At 40.6% G+C, this 22,210-nt stretch overlaps 2 protein-coding genes across 2 annotated transcripts in view; one reads left to right on the top strand and one right to left on the bottom strand.

The window, feature by feature from the left end:
- Nucleotides 1-22,210, top strand: part of LOC134205592 (odorant receptor 56a-like) — a 60,705-nt gene that overhangs the window by 11,246 nt on the left and 27,249 nt on the right. The window lies entirely within an intron of this gene.
- On the bottom strand, nt 14,455-15,864 carry LOC134205593 (uncharacterized). The gene is made up of 2 exons (XM_062680973.1): nt 15,707-15,864; nt 14,455-15,631 (listed from the first exon to the last, which is right to left on the bottom strand). Exons 1-2 carry the CDS (start codon nt 15,723-15,725, stop codon nt 14,733-14,735), a joined length of 918 nt encoding a protein of 305 aa, XP_062536957.1. The 5' UTR covers nt 15,726-15,864; the 3' UTR covers nt 14,455-14,732.

The raw sequence follows: 22,210 nt of genomic DNA, 5'->3' as shown, positions 1-22,210 counted from the left end.
TAGGGGAACATTGTCTGCTGCGTGATGTACTTCGTTGTCGGTAAGCTGTTCATCGGTAAAAACGTCAGCAAACTTTAGCGAAAACAGTCTGCAGATCTCCTGCAGTGATGAGACAGTTCCGCCATTAAATGTCATAGAGGAAGGTAGGCCAGATTCCCCTGCGTTGCTTGTTGACATGATTCCAAAACAGTTTAGGATGCGTTTTGAGATTGGTTTGGATCTTACTTTGATATCGGGAATAGCATATACGACTGACCCGTTTATAGGCGTTGTTGAGTCTGACGTAGTGATCCTTTAAGGAAAACGTGCGGTATTTAGTGTATTTCCTTAAGGCGGCTCTCTTGGCAGTTTTAAGTTCTCTTAATTCCCGAGTGTACCAGGACGGATGAGAGCTATTCTTGTGTACTTTTTGGGAACATGTCGGTCAATAACGTATGCCAAGATATGCGAGAAAGTCGACGCAGCATTTTCGACATTATCGGCAAGTATAGCGTCCCAAGGCATATCAGATAGTACGTCGACAATGCTTTGATGATCGGCCTTCTGAAAGTTGTATGATACGGAAGCGGGAAATACATTGAACTCGTTGGCCAGGCTCACCGGAATTCGGACAACTAAAGGAGGGTGATGAGGGACGAGCTTAACCATGGGAGCTGGAGCTGCGGCGATGAACGGGGCGACATCTTGCTTGCTCACAAAACATAAGTCCAAGCAACGTTGATTCTCATTCGCTACATGATTGACTTGAGATAGCATCGCCGTGCTGTAGTCATCGAGAAGATGCAAAGCACCCGAGTGAAATACTGACCGATGTCCATCGGGATAGAGGAAACCATTGTGAGACGGTCTCCACGAAACACCGGAAAGATTAAAGTCGCCAATGACAAGAAGCTCATCCGCCGCTGCCATACCCTCGACTACGGTGAAGACGGAACGGCAGTGGGTATCTAAGTAGTCAACGTCACGTGTTCTATCTGGAGGTATGTACACGGCACAAAGGAAAATGGCGCTCTTCTTCAATTGGATGGATATCCAGACTTGCTCCAAACATTGCCGTGGAATTTTCAATTAGCCTTGCCTTCAAACCACGCCGTACAGCAATGATGACACCGCCACCAGTAGATTTCCTACTATTTTCAGGATTTCGGTCACACCGATACGCTTCGTATTCAGTACCAAACACTTGACTCGAGAGTGTGCGATCATCAAGCCAAGTTTCGATCAGGACAATAACATCGTAGCACTGAGCTGATGTTGCTAGACGATAGCTGTCTACTTCTGAGTTGATACCGCCTACGTTTTGGTAGTAAATCAAGAGATCATCGGTGTCGCGATCGATTGACCTGGTTGATGATACTACCGGAGAACTGCTGGAAGTTAGATCCGAATCAGGCAGCGAATGTTCATTGTTGCATAGGTACTTGCCTGGAGTAAGGTGCTGGGAGATTTCCAATCCACATCTAAACTCAGGGCCAGGACGACTTGGATGAACTCTGGCAGCAGATGGCGCGACTGAGATAGAGGGACTGGAAAAATCTCGAGAAGCTTACTGCGGTGCGTCCTGGACACTCTGCAGAGGCGACTGGCCGGCAAGCGACGATGGGCGAATAGGAGGACGTGGAGATATGCGAGATACATTGTTCACTAGAATACAGTGCAGCTTTAGGAACAGACCCATTTGAATGTTGTTCATACTTGCCGAACACAGGAGTTCAGAAGACCCCATTTCTAGCCCCAAGCGCAGGACCAGGACGACTGATGAACGCTGGCGGAACGGCTCGACTGCGTAGGGGGATCCGGGGCTTCCTCAATGCTAGCGGCAAGCGTGCGTCCCAGTGATGATACAGAAGAGGCACCAACGGGAGTAACGGGAACCAACCGATTGATGGTCAATGTAGCACACGATAAATCCGGATTGTCTATTGTCTCTATGGGGCTGATACTACCGAGAGCGCTGGAAAACGGAGATTGTTCAGGCAGAGCAGTGTTACCTTCATGTGTATACTTGCCTGCAAAGGGAGTGCGGAAGACCCTTCACCGAGCTCAAACACAGGACCGGAACGGCTGAAGATCGCTGGCAGGAATGGCTCGACTGTGATGAGTCGACTAGGGGCTTCCTCAGTACTGATGGCAAGCGTGCGTCCCGGTAGTGAAGATGATGTAGGTTCGTTGAAATAAGTTAACCTTCTAGATTTATTCCGGATAAGGGTGTCGTAAACTGGGACGAGCCGGCTTCGGGCGAAATCGTGATGGTTGGCGTATTCAGCAGAGGCAAGAACATGTTTTTTGAGCTGTTGTCTTCGAATTCGCGAAATAAAATTCCTTTGGGCCAGGTTTGAGTGTCAAGAGCTGCTTCTCGAAACTTGGGGTCGATTCCGATTTTGTAGGAAACGAAGCTCAGACGACTAGTGTCGATGCCTCGTTTTACAAGAGGAATGACTCTAACAGCTTCCTCACACTTTAAACAATCCTTTACTAGCTTTTCAACAGCTTCCAATTTAGCGCTTGGATGGATACGAGAAAGGTAAACCCAAAACAGTTGAATTGGCTCAGGTACGGTTATTACGCTGGCGTCGGGAACTATTTTCGTGCCACCAAGAAGAGGTTTATGCGACCCTATGTCTTCTTGACGACGTCTTTTGGATGGAGGTTGGCGGGTAGAGCCACTTTGTTGTTGAAGGACCGGAGAAGATGCAGCAATGCGTTTGGTTAGCTGAGCGATTTGTTGACCATGTTTTGTTAGTTCCATCCTGATTTCTTCGTGCGCGGATTCCTGCTTCTCAGTGATAGTGTTAACAACATCACTGAATGACGAAACAGCGGATTTGAATCGAACCATCTTCATAAGTTTCGCACACTCATCACACATCCACATGAGGTTTTGGTTCTCATGGACGATTTTGATAAACGATTTGTTGAGTTTTTATCGGTGCACCTGTAATGTACCATTCGTTCGCAGAAAGCCATGCAAGCAAATGATTCCCTCGTCTTCAGCTTTAACTGGCCTCGCGCAGTGATCACAAGCGGATGACATCGTCGATGGAGATGCTCTTAAACTTGCAGTGTGGATGTACGGTAGATGCTGTAGATCGAAGATGGTTATAGGCAGCAGGCGCCGGTTAGCTGTATTCAGGGTTTGCAGAAATCGCTCTCAATAGATAACGAACAACGATAACAGAGAGGCAAAAACCTCTTCGAATCATAACAAGCCACGAAAACAAAACTATCGCACTTGTATCCAAGTTGAAAAAAAAAACTGATTAGGATAGGCTGATTAGGATAGACCAGCGGTTCTCAACCTGCAGGTACATGTACCCATGGGGTACATGTACCTTCGCTGATCTCAAGGGGTACCTCGGACAAAAATGCATAATACCGGATGTATCACAAATCCAATAAACATTTATTGATAATGCTTTGATAATTGAGTATTTTTTTATTCGAAAACTTTGTATTGTATATAATATGCTTGGTGATCACTAAATCAAAACCTATTAAATCCTGCTACTACAACCAGCACAGGGTATGAGGAGCTGTGGGACAGAGTAGAGTGAGTGATTAAAATCTAGAACCTAAAGGTTCGGAGGCCTCTATTTGAGAGGCATAACGCCTTTTTCCAAAGAGCTAAATAGCTCCGTTGCAAGTGGCTTGTAAGTCTCCTTCCAAGCAGATCGTAAGCTTCCTTCCGAGAGGTTCCAAAGCTTCTTTCCGAGAGGCTCCAAAGCTTCCTTCCGAGAGACTCCAAAGTTTTCTTTCAAGAGGCTCGGAACCCTTTTTTCAAGAGGCTCGGAAGCCTCCTTTCAAGAGGCTCGGAAGCCTCCTTTCAAGAGGCTCGGAAGCCTCCTTTCAAGAGGCTCGGAAGCCTCCTTTCAAGAGGCTCGGAAGCCTCCTTTCAAGAGGCTCGGAAGCCTCCTTTCAAGAGGCTCGGAAGCCTCCTTTCAAGAGGCTCAGGCCTCCTTTCAAGAGGCTCAGAAGCCTCCTTTCAAGAGGCTCAGAGCCTCCTTTCAAGAGGCTCAGGAAGCCTCCTTTCAAGAGGCTCAGAAGCCTCCTTTCAAGAGGCCTGGAAGCCTCCTTCAAGAGGCCTGGAAGCCTCCTTTCAAGAGGCTCAGATGCCTCCTTTCAAGAGGCCTCGGAAGCCTCCTTTCAAGAGGCTCAGCCTCCTTTCAAGAGGCCTGGAAGCCTCCTTCAAGAGGCCTCAGCCTCCTTTCAAGAGGCTCAGAAGCCTCCTTTCAAGAGGCTCAAGCCTCCTTCAAGAGGCCCAAGCCTCCTTTCAAGAGGCTCAGGCCTCCTTTCAAGAGGCTCAGAAGCCTCCTTTCAAGAGGCTCAAGCCTCCTTTCAAGAGGCCTGGAAGCCTCCTTCAAGAGGCTCAGAAGCCTCCTTTCAAGAGGCTCGGAAGCCTCCTTTCAAGAGGCTCAGAGCCTCCCCTTTCAAGAGGCTCAGAAGCCTCCTTTCAAGAGGCTCAGAAGCCTCCTTTCAAGAGCTCAAGCCTCCTTTCAAGAGGCTCAGGCCTCCTTTCAAGAGGCTCAGAAGCCTCCTTTCAAGAGGCTCAGAAGCCTCCTTTCAAGAGGCTCAGAAGCCTCCTTTCAAGAGGCTCGGAAGCCTCCTTTCAAGAGGCTCAGAGCCTCCTTTCAAGAGGCTCAGAAGCCTCCTTCAAGAGGCCTCAAGCCTCCTTTCAAGAGGCTCAAGCCTCCTTTCAAGAGGCTCAGAAGCCTCCTTTCAAGAGGCTCAGAAGCCTCCTTTCAAGAGGCTCAGAGCCTCCTTTCAAGAGCTCAGAAGCCTCCTTTCAAGAGGCTTGAAGCCTCCTTTCAAGAGCTCAGATGCCTCCTTTCAAGAGGCCTGGATGCCCTTCAAGAGGCTCAGAAGCCTCCTTCAAGAGGCCTCAGAAGCCTCCTTTCAAGAGCTGGAAGCCTCCTTTCAAGAGGCTCAGAAGCCTCCCTTTCAAGAGGCTCAGAAGCCTCCTTTCAAGAGGCTCGGAAGCCTCCTTTCAAGAGGCTCAGGAAGCCTCCTTTCAAGAGGCTCAGATGCCTCCTTTCAAGAGGCCTGGAAGCCTCCTTTCAAGAGGCTCAAGCCTCTTTTCAAGAATTCCAGAAGCCTCCTTTCAAGAGGCTCGGAAGCCTCCTTTCAAGAGGCTCGGAAGCCTCCTTTCAAGAGGCTCGGAAGCCTCCTTTCAAGAGGCTCGGAAGCCTCCTTTCAAGAGGCTCGGAAGCCTCCTTTCAAGAGGCTCGGAAGCATCCATTCAAGAGGCTCGGAAGCTTCCTTTCAAGAGGTTCGGAGGTTCAAGAGGTTCGGAAATCTTGCAAGCTTGCTTTCAATAGGCTTGAGCACTTCCTTTCAAGAGACTCAGAACCCTCATTGCAAAATGCTCAGAAGTCTAATTCTAAGAGCCTTGGAAACCTATTTTCAAAAGGGTTGGAAGCAACTTTCATGAGTCACGGAAACTTATTTTCAATAGGCTCGAAGGCTTCCTTCTAAGAGGCTCGGAAGCTTTGAAAAGTCCTCAGAGTATGTATAAACTTAATTTGAATTGGAAAACTTCTCGGAACCGCAAAAATTTCAGACAATTTTAACAGTGCCATATATCCCATTAGTTTTCAATAAGCAGGAGATTAAGGGTTTGATCCCTGGCCCTTTCCAATTTCCTATTAGATAATTTCGTTAATCATATAACTCAATCTCTTTGCAAATCAAATTCTCATTGCTAGCAAGTATGATTCTAAATATAGAATTGTTATAAAAAGCTGCCTGTTACTTAGTAGCAATAAATAGAATGTAAAAATAGATTGGTATTCATTTGTACCCGCATACGAATGCTATATACGGTCGCTATGCTCGTGCAGGCCTCATACAAGTAAGAATGTGTGAGGTTGATGTGCGGGTAGCGATGGTGTGGTAGACGTGTGCGTGGTATTAGAATCCAATAGCATTCAAATTCTAATTGTAAAAATGAATCATTAGAATTCACTTTAATACTTTCTCATTACTCTAGTACTCTAAATCTCATTCATATATTCCTATCCCATAGATCGCATCACTTACCAAAGTGAATCCAGATAATATATCCCTTCGTACTAACACAATATCCTATCCTAAGACTATCGTGGAGATGCAGAGGTATACTCGGTCTCTAGTAGCAACGAGAGTTGAACTAATAATCCTTCCTTCCCTTGATGACCGTAAGTTCTAGTCAATCACGGAGTAGCAACTACGAATTGTACGGTTATCCTGCTCATGCTCATGCTCATGCCATATATCCCATTAGTTTTCAGGTACTTTTTTCACACTTATGCGTCATGTTTATTTTCATTTACAGCGAAAAAAATATGGGGTATACCTCAATGAATGTAAAAGCTCGAAGGGGTACCGCTCAACAAAAAGGTTGAGAACCGCTGCGCTGGGATAGAACTAATTAGGAACCCTCCACCGAGGGGGTTTGATAAAACGCTTTATTCTCGCTCATTTTATGTTGTGGACCATATTTTTTTTCCAACAGCTGTGTAAAACAAGTTGAAATGCATCATCAGAACCAGTGCCCCGGAAATTGGGGCTTATTAAAAGAAATTTATCATGGGTAGCAACAGCTACCGAAAACCGTCTCTCACGGTATTAGGAATGGGCGATACCGATACGATATATCGGGAATCGATATTTTCGCTCCGATTAATCGATATTTCGTATCGATTTATTAAGTTCGATATTTGACCGTATCGATGTTTTCTAGCGGATATCGGATTTCGATTTTTTAGATTCCAGACATATAGCACATTAGGCACAATCTGTTAAAAACAGCGAAAGAGCGGAGCTTTGATGTGCGATTCGATGACCTGAAATGCAAAATCTAAACTAACCCTGTTTTTTTTTTTTGGCTCGTGCTTTTAATTTTTCGAGCGTATCGATATATCGGAATATCGATGTTTCAGCGCCGATATTTTTCGGCATCGATATTTCGACAATAAAAACATCGATTCGGCAGTATCGATATTTTCCCGAAAAACGCCCATTCCTACACGGTATGCTACCTATCGAGAGTGTATGTATACTCCATTGCACAGTGACGTCACGCACGACTTTTGACAGGTACTGGTCCTGTTGTTTACAGACGACTTTATTTTAATTTTCAGATACTTCTATCATTCTTTGCCTTTTCTGATCGATAATTACCTAAACTTATCGATAATTACCAATATTTCAATGCAGAATGTACGGAATGTCTTCAACATCGTGAAATATGCAGATTTAATTTGGATCAAAAAAATTCTAAGTCCGAAACGTAAACAACAGGACCAGTACCTGTCAAAATAGTGAGGTTAGGTTTGCCGCGCGCAATGACCTATACAGAGATGATAAGTGAGAGATTTTCTCATTCTCCTTTGAATTCAAACCATGATTGTAGTTGCTCTTGGGTAGATTAGGCGGGTTTGCTACAGGGATGCCAGATTTGAAGACATGTCTTCAATTTGAAGACATTTGAATCTCTGTGAAGACATTTATTTCATGAAGACATTTTGAAGACTTTTCAAAATATTTGAAGACTTATCTTCTTATGAACTTAATTTTAAAATTAAAAAATCTTAAATAAAGAAGAAAAAAAGCCAGTGAATAGAAAATATAATTTGAATATTAACTTATAAATTCTGCGACTTCTATATACAGAGCATATCAGGTTTCCGCGCTCGGTAATGGCGGCTTGTTGGTGTGTAAAAATCAATCGGTCACTGTACTGTTTGACACTAGCTGGAGGAAAGCCCACTTGCGTTCCTGGGTGAGGGAAGGGAAAAAGGCCTTTTCGCCAGTGAGTTTCCTCCAGCTAGTGTCAAAAGTACAGTGACCGATTGATTTTACACACCAACAAGCCGCCATTACCGAGCGTGGAAAGCTGAATAAATATTACAAAGTTATACATAATAAGCTAATGTCCCCGGCTTAAAATCTTAAACGCCAAAACGCATTTACACATGCCGGCTGATAAGGTTGATAACTGCAAAACATTTTAGACGACAAAGGTATTTTTTTCTGCGTACGTGTTGTGTGCTGGTTCAAAATTTACGATTGCAGCATTTCTTTAAATTTTCCTTGGAAGCGGTAGCGTTTTCGACGTGTCTGTTAAAAGAACTTCGAACATTGCATCTGAACCATTGCGTTCTGAACCAACCGATCTAATTTAATCTAAATGGCAAAATGACAGAATTCTACAATGACTTGATTAAATCCGTATTTAACTGTTGGACTAGAACCATTTTATTAATTTCTTCCATAATTCATCTGATCTTTTCGTATGGGCAAATAAAGGAGTTCCTCCAAAATTTAAACGGAGATTCATCTCAATTTCTACAAGATTTTTCTAAGTTCTTGCGGGGAAATCATCTGAACTACCACAACGAATTCATTTTCATTTCTACAAGAAATTTGTCTAAATTTTCGTGGGATGTACTCCGGATTTGTATTTGAAATTTTAGGGATGTCTCTTCGGATTTTCCATATACCACATTTTCACAGAATGTTATAAATTTCAACAGGAAATTTTCTCAGTAAATTTTCTTTAGTTTCCATGATCGAAAATTCTTACGAACGTCCACAATAAGTTGAAATAATTTGATGAAGAAAATCAGAGAAATTTCATAAACAAATCCGCCAGAGTGTTTTTAAAGACCCAGTAGAAAGTTCAGGGGACACTTGTTACACTTTCTCGTTGAATTCTTTTTTGAATTTCTTTGGTATATTTTCTAGAAATATCATTGGACACTATTCCAGATTTTTATCTGGGAATCCTTCTATATAAGAATTTCTCCAGTAAATCCCTCTCTGGAATTATTTCTGAGGTTCCTCCAGGAATTCGTCCGCAAATTCTTTCTCTAGAAATTCGTTTAGAAGTATTTCTAGGAGCTTCTCCATAAGTTCGTCCAGAAATTTCTCCATAGGATCCTCGAAGAAATCCGTCGGAAATACCTCCAGTCGTTCCTCCACAAATTGTTTCTTTCACAACTTCCTCCACCAGTTCTTCCTGGAATGCCTCTCTAAACTCCTGCCGGCATTCGTTCGGAAATTATTCCAAAATCCCTTCGAAAGTTTCTCCAGAAATTCCTCTTGATGATTCTCCAAGAATGTTACCGAAAGATTCTGCAATAATTCCTCTAAAATATACTCCGGAATTTCTCTCTTATTTCCTCCAGCAATTCTTTCGGAAATTCCTGCAGCAATACCTCAGGAAGTTCCTCCAAAAAGTTGTCCAGAAGTTCCTCCGGAAGTTTCTTTAGAAATTTCTTCAGGACCTCCACGGCAAATCCTTTCAGTAATTGCTCAGGAAAATCCTTCAGGAATTCTTCGGGAAAATCCTTCAGTAATTCCTCCAGAAAATCCTTCAGTAATTCCTCCAGAAAATCCCTCCTGAATTCCTCCTGAATATTCTTCTGCAATTCCTCCGCAAGTTCCATGCTAATGGAACTAGCATATCACCCGGGAGTTACTTTTTTAAATTTATCTGGAAGTACCTTCAGAAAATCCTTTAGGTTTTCCAACCGCAATTCTTCCGTACCTTTTAGGAGTCTTTTGTTTAAGAATTCTTCCGAAAAATTCATCAGGAGTTTATCTTGAAGTTTCTTCACAAATTCTTGCAGAAATTTCTTCAGAAAATCTTGTGGAAGTTTCTTCAGGTATTTCACGGTAAATTCTTTCGAATCCCTTTAGGGAATTCTTAAAAAGGAATTCCACATGGAAATTCAGTTAGAAAAATCCGTTAGAATTATATTTAAAGACTCATTAGAAAATCCAAGGAAATTTACTGCCCTTACAAGTGAAGATTTGAAGGAATATTCTCTTGAATTCTAACAATTTGAGTGTTAATGCTACAAAACAAGGAGATGCTTGAAATTACAAACCTGTTGGATTTTGAAATTTCTCACTAATAATCATAATTTTGATATTGGAGACATTTGAAAATATCCCTGGCATCCCTGGTTTGTTATTTGATGATTGCATATATTTAATAATGTTAACGGCGAGGTAAAAAGGCGTATTGCAGCTGCAAATAGTAAATAAACTTCGTAACCAGCTAAAGTCCCGTACACAAAAAAAATCAAAATTTTACGATTGCCGAGAATCCAACAGCCGGGAAAAAACGATCGTAGCAATCACCGTGAACGGATGTGAAAAAAAAATCTCGTGTCAAAATCCCGCGCTTGAAAATCATCGGCCAAATAACATGATTCGGCCGGTTGTGTCGTTGCTGTGATAAATCTATTTAGATTTTGTGATTTTAGCGATAGTGTGACGAAGAGCTTTCAGTGGTTTTTATGCTGGTTTGAAGAAAATAGAATCTTGGGGGTTTTTATAACTAGCCGGAATCCTGGTTCATCGAGATTAGGCTGTTGTTCGAGAGCAAGGAAAATTCCTAGAAGATTATAATGGGTGTAATAAAAAGCAGAATAGAAGGTGAAAAAAAATTGTTGGCAAATTTAAATTGAATGATTTATTTGTTATCTACTGGTTTCCGTCAATGAATATGTGTATGTTTGGAAGAAAAACGAAGTTGCTTGGCTTTTTAATCTGTTGTTCAGTGTTGATACAAATACAAAATGAATTCCATTTCGGAATATGTGTGGCCATTCTAGGATTATTCGACTTGATCCTGAAAACTTCTGTGTCGAATGGTGAAAAGTTCTGAAGCTTCTCAGAAGATTCGGTGAGATCAACCCTTGTAATCTTATAATATTTCAGTTAAATAAACTAAGGTACAGTGGGGCAAGTGGGTAAAGGATTTCGCATAGTTCATGTTTGCTTAGTCCTAACATATTCAAATGGTTATGAATCAGATCACATTTATGTTTACAAAATATATTCAGCTATCCTGTGTAAGCCTGCGAATGATTTTTGAAGAAGGGGGTTATAGAAAAAAATAATTGAAAATAAAAAAAAATCAATTTGACATTTGAAAAAATGACGGCAATGAATTAACATGTTCGATGTTTACTTAAATTTCGACAACATATACTTATGTGTTGTTTTCATGGCTCTTTAAAACCTTTTTGTAGAACATTTGTTTATGGTGATAATTATCTTTCTTGACAAATTATTTGTTATTCGTTCTATCAATACTGGCAGTATCAATTAACGTCAATAGGTCTAGAGTTAGATTGGATCATCGCTCTCACTAACCGTCTGGAGGTCGGATAACAAATTTGTTCAAAAAGATCTCTTACAATTTAGTTTTCTTGCCAATCAATCTATTCTTTTGTCTTAATTAAATAGCATTTGCAAGTAACTTTCACTCTTATATTCTATAGCTTGATATAATCTATGAACCACGTATTATACTCAAGGTGAATATTATATTTTTCAATTTTAAAAGGTACACTGAGGATACTGGTCGCAAGATTTTCATACGACCAAACTTATGAGAATGTTTCATACGTATTGAACTATGAAAATTGTAGGATCTTTTCGATCAATTCTAACTCTTTATTGGGTATCCAACGAGACAGTTTCTCGAAGCGTCGGTGAACGTGTGGTGTGAACGCACGCGTCCTAACCACGACGTCCATGGTTTGAAATCAGGTTACACTTTTTTAACAAACTGAAAATATTTCATAAGATTGTCGTATGAAATGCATTCCATTAGAGAATCGTATGAAAATCAATACATTTTCTTGTGGCGAAATTTCAAAAGAGAAACGTATGATGTTCTTACGACCAGTATCCTCAGTGTAGTTATATTTGCTATGCACCCTGTATTACTTTTTTTTTCTCATATTTTCATGAATGGATGTTCTCTTGCAGACTCTTGCAGATCTGACTATATTTCAAGACAAAATTTTCAAAACGACTTATCTGCTTTTGTAACCAAAGATTCAAACGACGATTTGACGAATCTGATAGCTCTCCCACGCAAACCAACACCATGAACAGGTAGCGGAATCCTTCACCTACCAATCTTGGTTTACAAAAGCAGATAAGTCGTTTTGAAAATTTTGTCTTGATTTATTGTAGTTTTATTTTTAAGGCAAATAAAATGTATTTAGAAAACTTACTATTATATACATAACTAATTGAATTTGAATTTATAGTAGACGATCTAAATTGATGTACACTTTTTAGCTCTTTAGATTTCTAACCTTCATAGTTTTATCAATTTAAATGTTCATAAAAATAACCACTAAATACGTACTAGGGATCCTATAATGAGAGATATGCGCAAGCGGTCATTGTAAGCCAATCGAGCATTGAGAACTGTCAAAACGTGAGCCAAATGAACGTTGTTATTGTTGCAGATTGAGACGAGGTTGAGATGTATTGAGATAGATTTTAAGAAAAGTTTCATCGACAAAACAATTTGTTTTTCTTTCGCGAGTAGAAGTAATCTAGTTTATGTATCGTGTTTCACCTATTTGTATTCCACTTTTTTTTAGTGATAATGCTTATTTAAAAGCTGTTAGTGAACAGACAAACATATTCCAAATTGTTATCAAATGCAAAGTCATACACAAGCTTCAACATTTTGCGCTGCTGCAAGTGCTGGAAGCGTTTGCTAACAAAAGTAACAGCGTTGCTAAATCATCTGGAAAAGTATTTGCATATCTCTCTTTATAGGATCCCTAATACGTACAGGGCACCGTTTGCTGCTATTGCCGCGGATATTGTGGGAGTCCCAGGTATCCGGTTCACGCTTTAGTTAGCAACGGTGGCTCTTCTCGACCTTCTACTTCCTTAGTAGATAGTACGAATAAGGGCGTCCTTGTGAAGTTTTGCTGTACCTGTTATGAACAACTAGTACATCCCATCCCCTACACTTTCTGAAGAAACATTTCGTGCTTCAGACGTGAATCCTTTTTGTAGTACTAGTCTTCGTAACAAAAAGGGCACCATAACGGAGCATGCGATCTGATCAAATTATTCGTAGTACTACTTGATCAACGCCCCCAGATGGGTGAGGAATAGAGGATGACGCACACACACACACACACACACACACATTGCAGTGCCGAGTATCCAACAGCCGGAATCTCGGCAATAATTTCGACGAATCTCGGTAAAAATTTTACCGAAATTTCAACAATTATTACCAATTAATCTCGGTAAAAAAAAATTAACGAGATCTCGACTTTTGGAAACTCGGCGAAAATTTTGCTGAGGTCAGCAAAATAATTTACGTGTGTAGTCTGCAAACGCAAACAAAATTCGCGCTGTATACTCTGATTCTTCTAATGGCTTTATTCGGCCATGAAACATGGACGTTAAAGGAGGCTGATCGGAGAACTTTCGGAGTATTTGAACGGAAGGTGCTGCGGACAATACTCGGCGGAAGACAGGAGAAAGGTATCTGGCGGCGTCACATGAATCACGAGTTGTATAAAGGGCTGGATATTGTTAGGCTTATACAGCACGGCAGACTACGGTGGGCTGGACACGTTGTTCGTATGCCGAAACAATGTCAAGCAAAGATAATATTTAGTAGAGAACCCGGAAGAGGCTTCGCGGAAGACCGCCTTCACGATGGCTTTTTGCAGTTGAAGAGGACCTGAGGGCGCTCAACGTTCAGGGACTGGAAGCGATTGGCCCAGGATCGAGTCCAGTGGAGAAGGATACTCCATTCGGCGTAGGTTCATCGAAGAGCTGTAGTCCTTCAAGTAAGTAAGCTTGCAATGCATGTGCGTGATTGGTTGGTTTACCTATTTCTAAACGTTTTATTGATTATTGATAATAAATAGTTAAAAAACGGCTGAGATATTAAAGTTTAAAGTCTATCATATTAACGTGACGGTCTTCGATTTTCGCAATCGCAGAGTATACCCTAATATAGAAAAGACAGACGTAGTCCTTGTCCATCATTCGATAGATTACCGTGAATCGACTTAGTTTGATGGAAACATTGTTTAGTTTTGTGCAATCAAATCAGGTCATGTAAATTCTTAATGGGACTGTTATGAGGGTACTTTCAATATGAGACGCACATGACTGAATTGGAATATTTATTATGATTTATGGAAGTATATTAGAAATGAAAACTATTCATTGAATTAACTTTTTGAATTTTGAATTTCAATTTTGAGATGAAAAGTCGAATGGGACTGTTATGCGAGTGGAGCAGTGAAGGACACGTGGACACGAAGGACACACACGTTAGTAGTTTTTTTTCGTTTTTTGAGCTGTAAAGATGTTTTGATATTTGTGATTCATTTCGACGGTTTTACGCTCCCCAAACAATGCAGCGGAACGACAACGGAAACGGCAGGATTAGACAGTTAACCCATATCTTTTCTGTCAAATCTTGCCGTTACCGTTCCATTGCGTTCAGGGCTTTATAGTTCAGGTCAAAGATTACAACGTGGTGGAATTAAAGGAATAGTACCTTAACTCGTCTTATGAAAGGCGTGAAATGATGCAAATCATAAGTCCAAGCATGAACTTTCTCTGGCCTCTCTTTTTTCTCTGGCCAAATAGGCTGGTACTCGTGCATATTTGAGTACTTATTTAAAAAAAAACTGTGTGAAAAAGTTTATAATCGAAACCGAATTTTAATACTCACGGCAAATACTTCATAACCGTATTTTTTTTATTATTGTTACCAATAAAGCTTAAACATAGTAAATTGATATGAAAACAAAATTGAATTTGTTCTTAATAAAAGATTAACGATAGACTTATAAACCAAAACAAAAAAATAAAAAAAAAAGTTTTCTCTAAATACTATTCTCAAAATTAATACTTAAAAGACTAAACCAAATTAAATGTAAAAGATAAAATCACCACTTGACAGTGGATCCCATCGCTCGCATTTCTTTAGCTCTCTTTCGCTGGGCCAATATCAAGGAAGGAATAATTACCCGACGACGTTTTATGGTTGATCTTCCTAACCCGGAATCGTCACCCGATCTCAAACGTTTCAGAGTGCTGGATCTCGGTGCAGCCGGAACGGCCTGATCCTTCGCGGGGGTTGCTATCGTTGCAACCGGAGTATCACCGTGCAGCAATTTATAGCATTCCATTTTTGGCTCCAGCAGATGGTCAAGGGCTATGCCGCTGACCGTAAGGGCTTGAACACGGTCGCATATGGTGTCAACTTCCAGTTCACATTTCTCAACTGTTTCATCGTTCGTGTACAGGAGTTCGGAAACCAGTCGACGGAATGGGTTCAACAGTGCATCCAACGGGCAAGACGATGTCGGAAGAGGGATGGGCAGCACCCGGACATATATCGGCGGCAGTGGTACGGTTTTGGACGTTTCGAACGGAGTAGATAAAAATTGAGCCAAGCGTTCCAGATTCGTATCGTTTTCTTCGGGAGAACCATCAAGTGAAGTGTTCACCGTGTAATCTTCTCCTTCGGTAAGATCGCCGAATTCCAGTGCTTCCAGGTCAATCTTATTGAAACGGGGATTGATGTATTGTTCCACAACGCTATCCAAACTGTTAAAGTGCTCCGGCTCGTGCAGCAATTGCGAGAAGAACATTGCTCTAAGATCGCGTGCCGGCAATTCTACATCCGGTGTTTCTTGGCGGAAACGCTCCCAGAAAGATATTTGTCGAGCTGTTACGATCCCCGACCGATTGTAGACGTAAAGAAGCATTTGCCGTGCGAGACTGGGTTCGCGATCCGAAACCGGTAGGTTTGAAGAACCAACATGATGTTGCGAGTCGGTATCTAAAATGAGGGAAACACAGTTTTAGGTAAGTTTCAGTTAGGAGAAAACTTATTTATCGTAATAAATAAACTTACCGGAAGTGGAACAGCTCATTATGATTCAATAAAACTCATAAAACCAATAAAATCTCTCGGATTTGTCTCAACAGCACAGCAGAAAGAAAACGTGGAAACAGATTTAACTTTAAACTTTTTTTTTCAAAATATCGGCGCGCAAAATAGTAATGGGCGAATCAAACCATTTATCGACGAATACTTGAAAAGGCTTTTTAGTCACGCGTCAGTCCAGCCCCGTACACGGCAGAAAAAAAGTACCCAGCGTTGAGTTTTTTTAAACTTACTTTTTTGCCCTTTTTTTTCTCTTTCATCCACTCTTTCTTCTGCTGTCAAAAACAAAAGAGCGAAACAATCCAACGACGCCAGTTCAATAGGGGAAGAGAAGACCACCAGCTGTCATCGAGAAAAAAAGTAGAATCATTGAAATTTCACACGATGCGGTATAGGAAATGAAGTATATTTTTGTTATAAAACAAAAATTAAGGACGTTTCTCCTAAAAATCTTGGTTTACGGGGTTAAGGTTGGTATCGTGTTCAAAAGAAATTTCTTTTTCTATCTCAATCACATGTTAAATTCCGTTTACTGAATCGGAAAAGTAAAGAATCGAAACAAAATTCTTACAGCAGTATCCACATGCAAAGAACAAAAAACAAATTGGAATTTGTAAGGTTCCCACGCAAAGTACACTCAGAAATGTTTAAATACTAAATAGGTTAAAAGTCGTACTAAATGGCTATTCGCCTGGTTGACCCCATATTCGATTTCAGTTCAACTATACCTGGATAGTATAACTTCAGTATATTGTGATTTAGTATAGGTAAGCTTTATAACTATTTAGTTTATTTTGGAGCTGGATTATCGTTTTTAGGTTATGTCGATTTGTTTTCATTATTTCGTGTTTCTAGTAAAAAGGTCAAACAAACAAATTAATTCATTTTCAACTTTATTAGCTCAAAAATCGTAATAATAAACATAAGAAGTCATGCATATGGAGAAATGTTGATCACCATTAAAATAACTTTTGGCACATAACGCGCTGAGGCTCCATTCTTCCGTGATACATATCGGCATACCGTTGTGTCACCGTTTTTTTCGATTGCGAAAGCCGTTTTCCATATCGCAAAGTCCTCCTCCAGCTCCTTCTTCACACAAGTATGTTGTTCCGCTCGATTGCGAGTGGACTTGAGGCTATTTTGTGGTTTCGTGGACGGGTAGCATCATCCGGCAAGGAGTGTACGGTTTTTGCTGGCACTCCTTAAGTTGTACTGCATTACACGGGTTTACACCATCTAAAACTTTTAGGTCCGTTTCAGCGTGTCGATGAATGGCGAATCTACAAAAAAGAACAATGTATTATAAAACTTTTCATACCTTAGATTCAATATCACTTTTCCTCACATTTTTACACTGTTGAATTGAACTTATTTCTTATTTCAGCCGCCGATATGAATAAAATAAACCACGTGCGGAAAATCATCAGCTGACATAATGCGAAACAAAAATATGTTCGCATTATTCTGGCATAGTATAAATTATAATAATGTATAGAATACATTGTTATCCAGCTTTCCACGCTCGGTAATGGCGGCTTGTTGGTGTAAAAATCAATCGGTCACTGTACTTTTGACACTAGCTGGAGGAAAACTCACTGGCGAAAAGGCCTTTTTCCCTTCCCCCCAGGAACACCAGTGGGCTTTCCTCCAGCTAGTGTCAAACAGTACAGTGATCGATTGATTTTACACACCAACAAGTCGCCATTACCGAGCGTGGAAAGCTGGATACTAATGCTACGTTTTGACAGGGCAAGTGAATTGAACAACTCAGTTGAATTCAATTGATTTGCCAAAAGTTGAACATGTTCAACTTTCTTTTCGTTCAAGTGAATTGAATTAAAGTGTTTACACGTTCAGTTCGCGTTCGATTCAAGCGACTTGCTCAATTCACTTGCCTTATCTAATCGTAGCATAATCGTGTATATTTTTGGAAAATAGCAAACGAGTATAATTTTAAACCGCTCTTGGATTTTATATATTTCTGAGTGTAATGCACTGCAAATAAAGTTCACGTAGCATTTACCTGAAAAGATACGTAGATATTTTCCACCTGTTTTTTCAGGTGAATTCTATACATGAATCAGAATGTCAATCTTGATTTATGTGACTCAGGTAAGTTGTACATGATTTTCAGGTAACAATTACCGCACAAGATCAACGTAGAATTTACGTGATTTTCAGGTGGATTATAAATAGGATATTCTAGTAGATTTGAATACAATTCGATTCTTCCGCTCTTGCTTTTGGGCTTACTCTTTACATCTAAATTTGCATTTATTAAAGAAAACAACATTTTCCAAACATTAATGACTACAGAGAACACATTTCACAACAAAATATTTCAAGATTAATTAGTTTTAAGTTAGAGTTCACCTGTAGCCTTTACTGCTTAGATACTGTTTCCACATTCATATTGATATTAAGGCTTCTTACGGTGTCATTCAGAATGGCTACCTTGCGGCTCACCAACACAATCTTACAATTACCCACCTTCTCACTCCGATTAGCACTAAGCAGCTTATTTCTGTTACACCTGATTATCCTTTCACTAGAAAAAGTATCAGAACTAAGTTTGAATCTCAATTTACATGTTGGTAAATTATCGAATCATTCAGCGCTTATTTAGCGTCGATTCAATAAAAATAAAAGTAAGTGAAAAAAAATTCCTCCCTTCACCGCGCATGCGTTGTTGTCGTCGGTTGCACATCGTCGGCAGCGTCGTATGCAAGCAATCATTGATCATTCCCTATCGCAGCAGACAGTCATGCTAACAAGAAATACTGTGAAATCATAGTGAAAACAACGAAAAAACTATAAATGTCCTTCCAACCTGTTATTTACTTATGTCGTAATTATACACTGCCAAAAAATATCTATATAAAATATATGTGTCGCCGTTATAGATTTTTGCAATAGCTCCATCCTAATATAACCTTTCCGTCCCCAACGTCTGTTTTAAGGTCTTTCAAAAATCTAAACTGCTGTAAAAATCGCATTTCTTGACCGATTCTTTCGCAACAAGTTGCATTCCATCCGGATGGATCCCAATTTTTGATTTATACTAATTTCGAGGCTATCCACGGTACGGTTCCAGAATTATTCCAGATTCCGTTGGGGTCAGTTGTCCCCGGAATAAGTGGCCATTTACAATTTTAAGTCAAAACAGGTCGTGCGACACCTCAAACTTCATGATTTCACAAAGCAATGATGGGAATGATATTTTTAGGGTTCCTGGCCCACTCGGATCCATTCCGGCCACAATCCGGAGAACCTACGGAATGGCCATTTTCTAAATTGATTCAAAATAGGTCGTGCGACACCTCAAACTTCATGATTTTACAAAGCAATGAAGGGATCAATGTTTTTGGGGTTCCTGGCCCACTCGGATTCAATCCGGCCACAATCCGGAGGACCTACGGAATGGCCATTTTCTAAATTGATTCAAAATAGGTCGTGCGACACCTCAAACTTCATGATTTTACAAAGCAATGATGGGAATGATATTTTTGGGATTCCTGGCACACTCGGATCCATTTCGGCCACATCCGGAGGATTCCTACGGAATGGCCATTTTCTAAATTGATTGAAAATAGGCCGTGCGACACCTCAAACTTCATGATTTCACAAAGCAATGATGAGAATGATATTTTATCGTTCCTGGCCCACTCGGATCCATTCCGGCCGCAATCCGGAGGACCTACGGAATTACTATTTTTAAATTGAATGAAAATAGGCCGTGCGACACCTCAAACTTCATGATTTCACAAAGCAATGATGAGAATGATATTTTAGGCTTCCGCGCCCACTGAATCCATTCCGGCCACAAACCGGAGGACCTACGGAATGGCCATTTTCTAAATTGATTCAAAATAGATCGTGCGACATTTCAAACTTCATGATTTTACAAAGCAATGATGGGAATGATATTTTTAGGGTTCCTGGCCCACTCGGATTCAATCCGACCACATCGGTCACAATCCAGGGACGCAGGAAAATTTATTCAGAAATTATGCCGTAAATGAAATCAACAATGGAATTTTTGGAGGAATTCCTAGATTAATTCCTCAAGAAATCCTGAAAGAATTCCGGTGGAAACTTCAAGATTGCTACTTGGACATCCTTCAGGAGTTTTTATTTTCTGAAAATTCCTCCTGGAGTTCCTTCGGGAATTCCACCGGCAGTTCCTCAAAGAGTTCCTGCAGGATTTTCTCCGAGAATTATTCCGGTAGTTCTATCGGCAGATCCTACGGGGGTTCCTCTTTCGGGAATTTCTCCAGAATTTCCTCCGGGAATTCATTCAAGCTTTCTTTCTGGAATTCATTTAGGCTTCTCCAGGAATTTATATAGAAAATCCTCCAGAAGCTCCACCGAGAATTTCTCTGGGAGCTCCTGAAGGTAATCTCCGGGAGGTCCTCCGATGATGATGATGATCCAGCTCAGCTACATACCCCTAGAAAGGTTTCAGTTAGACGAGATTTGTGTATAAGATGAATTATCCGAGATTTTTTCGATCATTCTTCTGGTAGTTTTACTGGCAGTTCCCCCGGGGTTCATTTGAAAATTCTCCCGGAAGTTTTTTCAGAAATTCCTCCGGAAGTTATTTCAAGAATTCTTCCGGGAGTTCCACCCAGAGCTTAAAATATTCATATTCATGAAGCAACTTCGGTCCGAATTTTGACAAACATCGCATGAATATTCGAAACATAGAATGACACAGTCCGACGATTACTCAACGAACTCATTCATTCGACTGTCACTGAATGTGTTTACTATGTGCAGAAAAAACATAATTAGCATTGTTTATGTTGATGTTTACCACTGAAAGTGCCTCGGATTCAGTCCTGTGTGATAAATCACTTTACTTATTTGAAACATGTTCAGATTTCAGATAATTTATCAATTTGTAAAATGTGCATAAATATTCAATGACTAATATTCAACTGAATATTGACTGTCCAGAGCCGACTAGAATGTGTCGGAAGTGAACTGACAAATGAAGAAAAATGGTCTTCACTAAAAAATTTCGATTATTTTACACTTTGGTTCCACCAGTAGCTCTTCCAGGAAATCATTTAGTCCTTCTTCAGAAATTTAGCTGGAAATTCCTCCCAAAGTTCTTCCAATAGTTTCTCTGGGAGTCCCTCTAGGAATTCTGCTAGGAGTTCCTCCTGAAATTCCTCCGAGAGCTCTTACGGGAGCTCTTTCGGCAGTTACTACGAGAATTCCTCCGGGAGATCCACCGGCAGTTTCTATGTGCATTCTTCCGGAAGTTTCTACGGCAGTATGCCCCGGGTGGTGCTCTAATAAGGAGCTTCTGGAGTAATTTCCGGCGGAGCTCCTGGAGGAATTTCCAGAGAAACTATCAGAGGATTTTCGGAGGAACTTCCGGTGGAACTTGTGGAGGAATTTCCTAAAGAACTACAGGAAGAATTTCTAGAGTAACTCTCGTAAAAACTCTTGGATGAACTCCCAAATGAACTTCCGTAAGAATTCCAGGAGGAACTCTTGGAAGAGTTCTCAAAAGATCTCCCAGAGAAATTCTCCGAGGAACTTCTGGAGGATTTTGTAGATAAATTCTAAAAAAAGCCTGATTGAATTCCCGGAGGAGCTACTGCTGGAACTCTCGGGTAAATTTTCAGAGGAACAGTCGTTGGAATAGTTGAATTTCTAGAGGAACTTCCGAAATCCCATTTCCCGTGAAATTCTTGAAATATATATTCCTGGATTTCCCTGTGAAGATCTTGGAGGGATTCCCGGAGGAACTTTTGGAAAAAACTCCTGGAGGAGGTACCACAAGCACTTCCGGAAGAATTCTCACAAGGAAGTCCTGAACTAATTCTTGGAGAAGTTCATGATGGAATTTCTGGATAAATATCTGAAGGAATTCTGGAAAAATACCAGGAGAAATTAATGCAGAAATTCCCAGATTAAATGCTGAAGAAAATACCGAATGAATTCCGGAGATCGTTCTGAAGAAAATCTTGGAAGAACTCTTGAAAGATATCTCAGAGGAACTCTCAAATTAATACCCGAATGAAATTCTGGAGTGAATTTCTAGTGAAGTCCGGAAAGCATTCCAGGACAATTCCGCGGAAAAATTTCGGGAGAAATTCCTGAAGGAATTCCTGGAGAAGTACCGGAAGCAATTCCCGGGAAAATACCTGGGAGAATTTCCGAGGAAATATATGGACGAATTCCTGGATAAATTTCTAAAGAAATTTTTAGATAAATTCTTGAAGGATATTCTGAAGTAATAGCGGAAAGAATTCCAGAATGAAATCCTAGAGGATTTCACTATTAAATTTATGGAGGTATTACCGGAAAAACTCCTGAAAGTTATCCTGGAGGAATTAAAGCAAGAGTTCCTGGAGGAGTGGTACAATTTTCAATAAGTCCGTCCAGCTATTTGGCTTCGCCGACGACATAGATATTATTTCACGTAACTTTGAGAAGATGGATGAAGCCTAC

Source organism: Armigeres subalbatus, chromosome 1, assembly GCF_024139115.2.
Source record: "Armigeres subalbatus isolate Guangzhou_Male chromosome 1, GZ_Asu_2, whole genome shotgun sequence".
NCBI classification, from domain to species: Eukaryota; Metazoa; Arthropoda; class Insecta; order Diptera; family Culicidae; genus Armigeres; species Armigeres subalbatus.
This window is presented reverse-complemented; position numbering and strand designations above follow the sequence as displayed.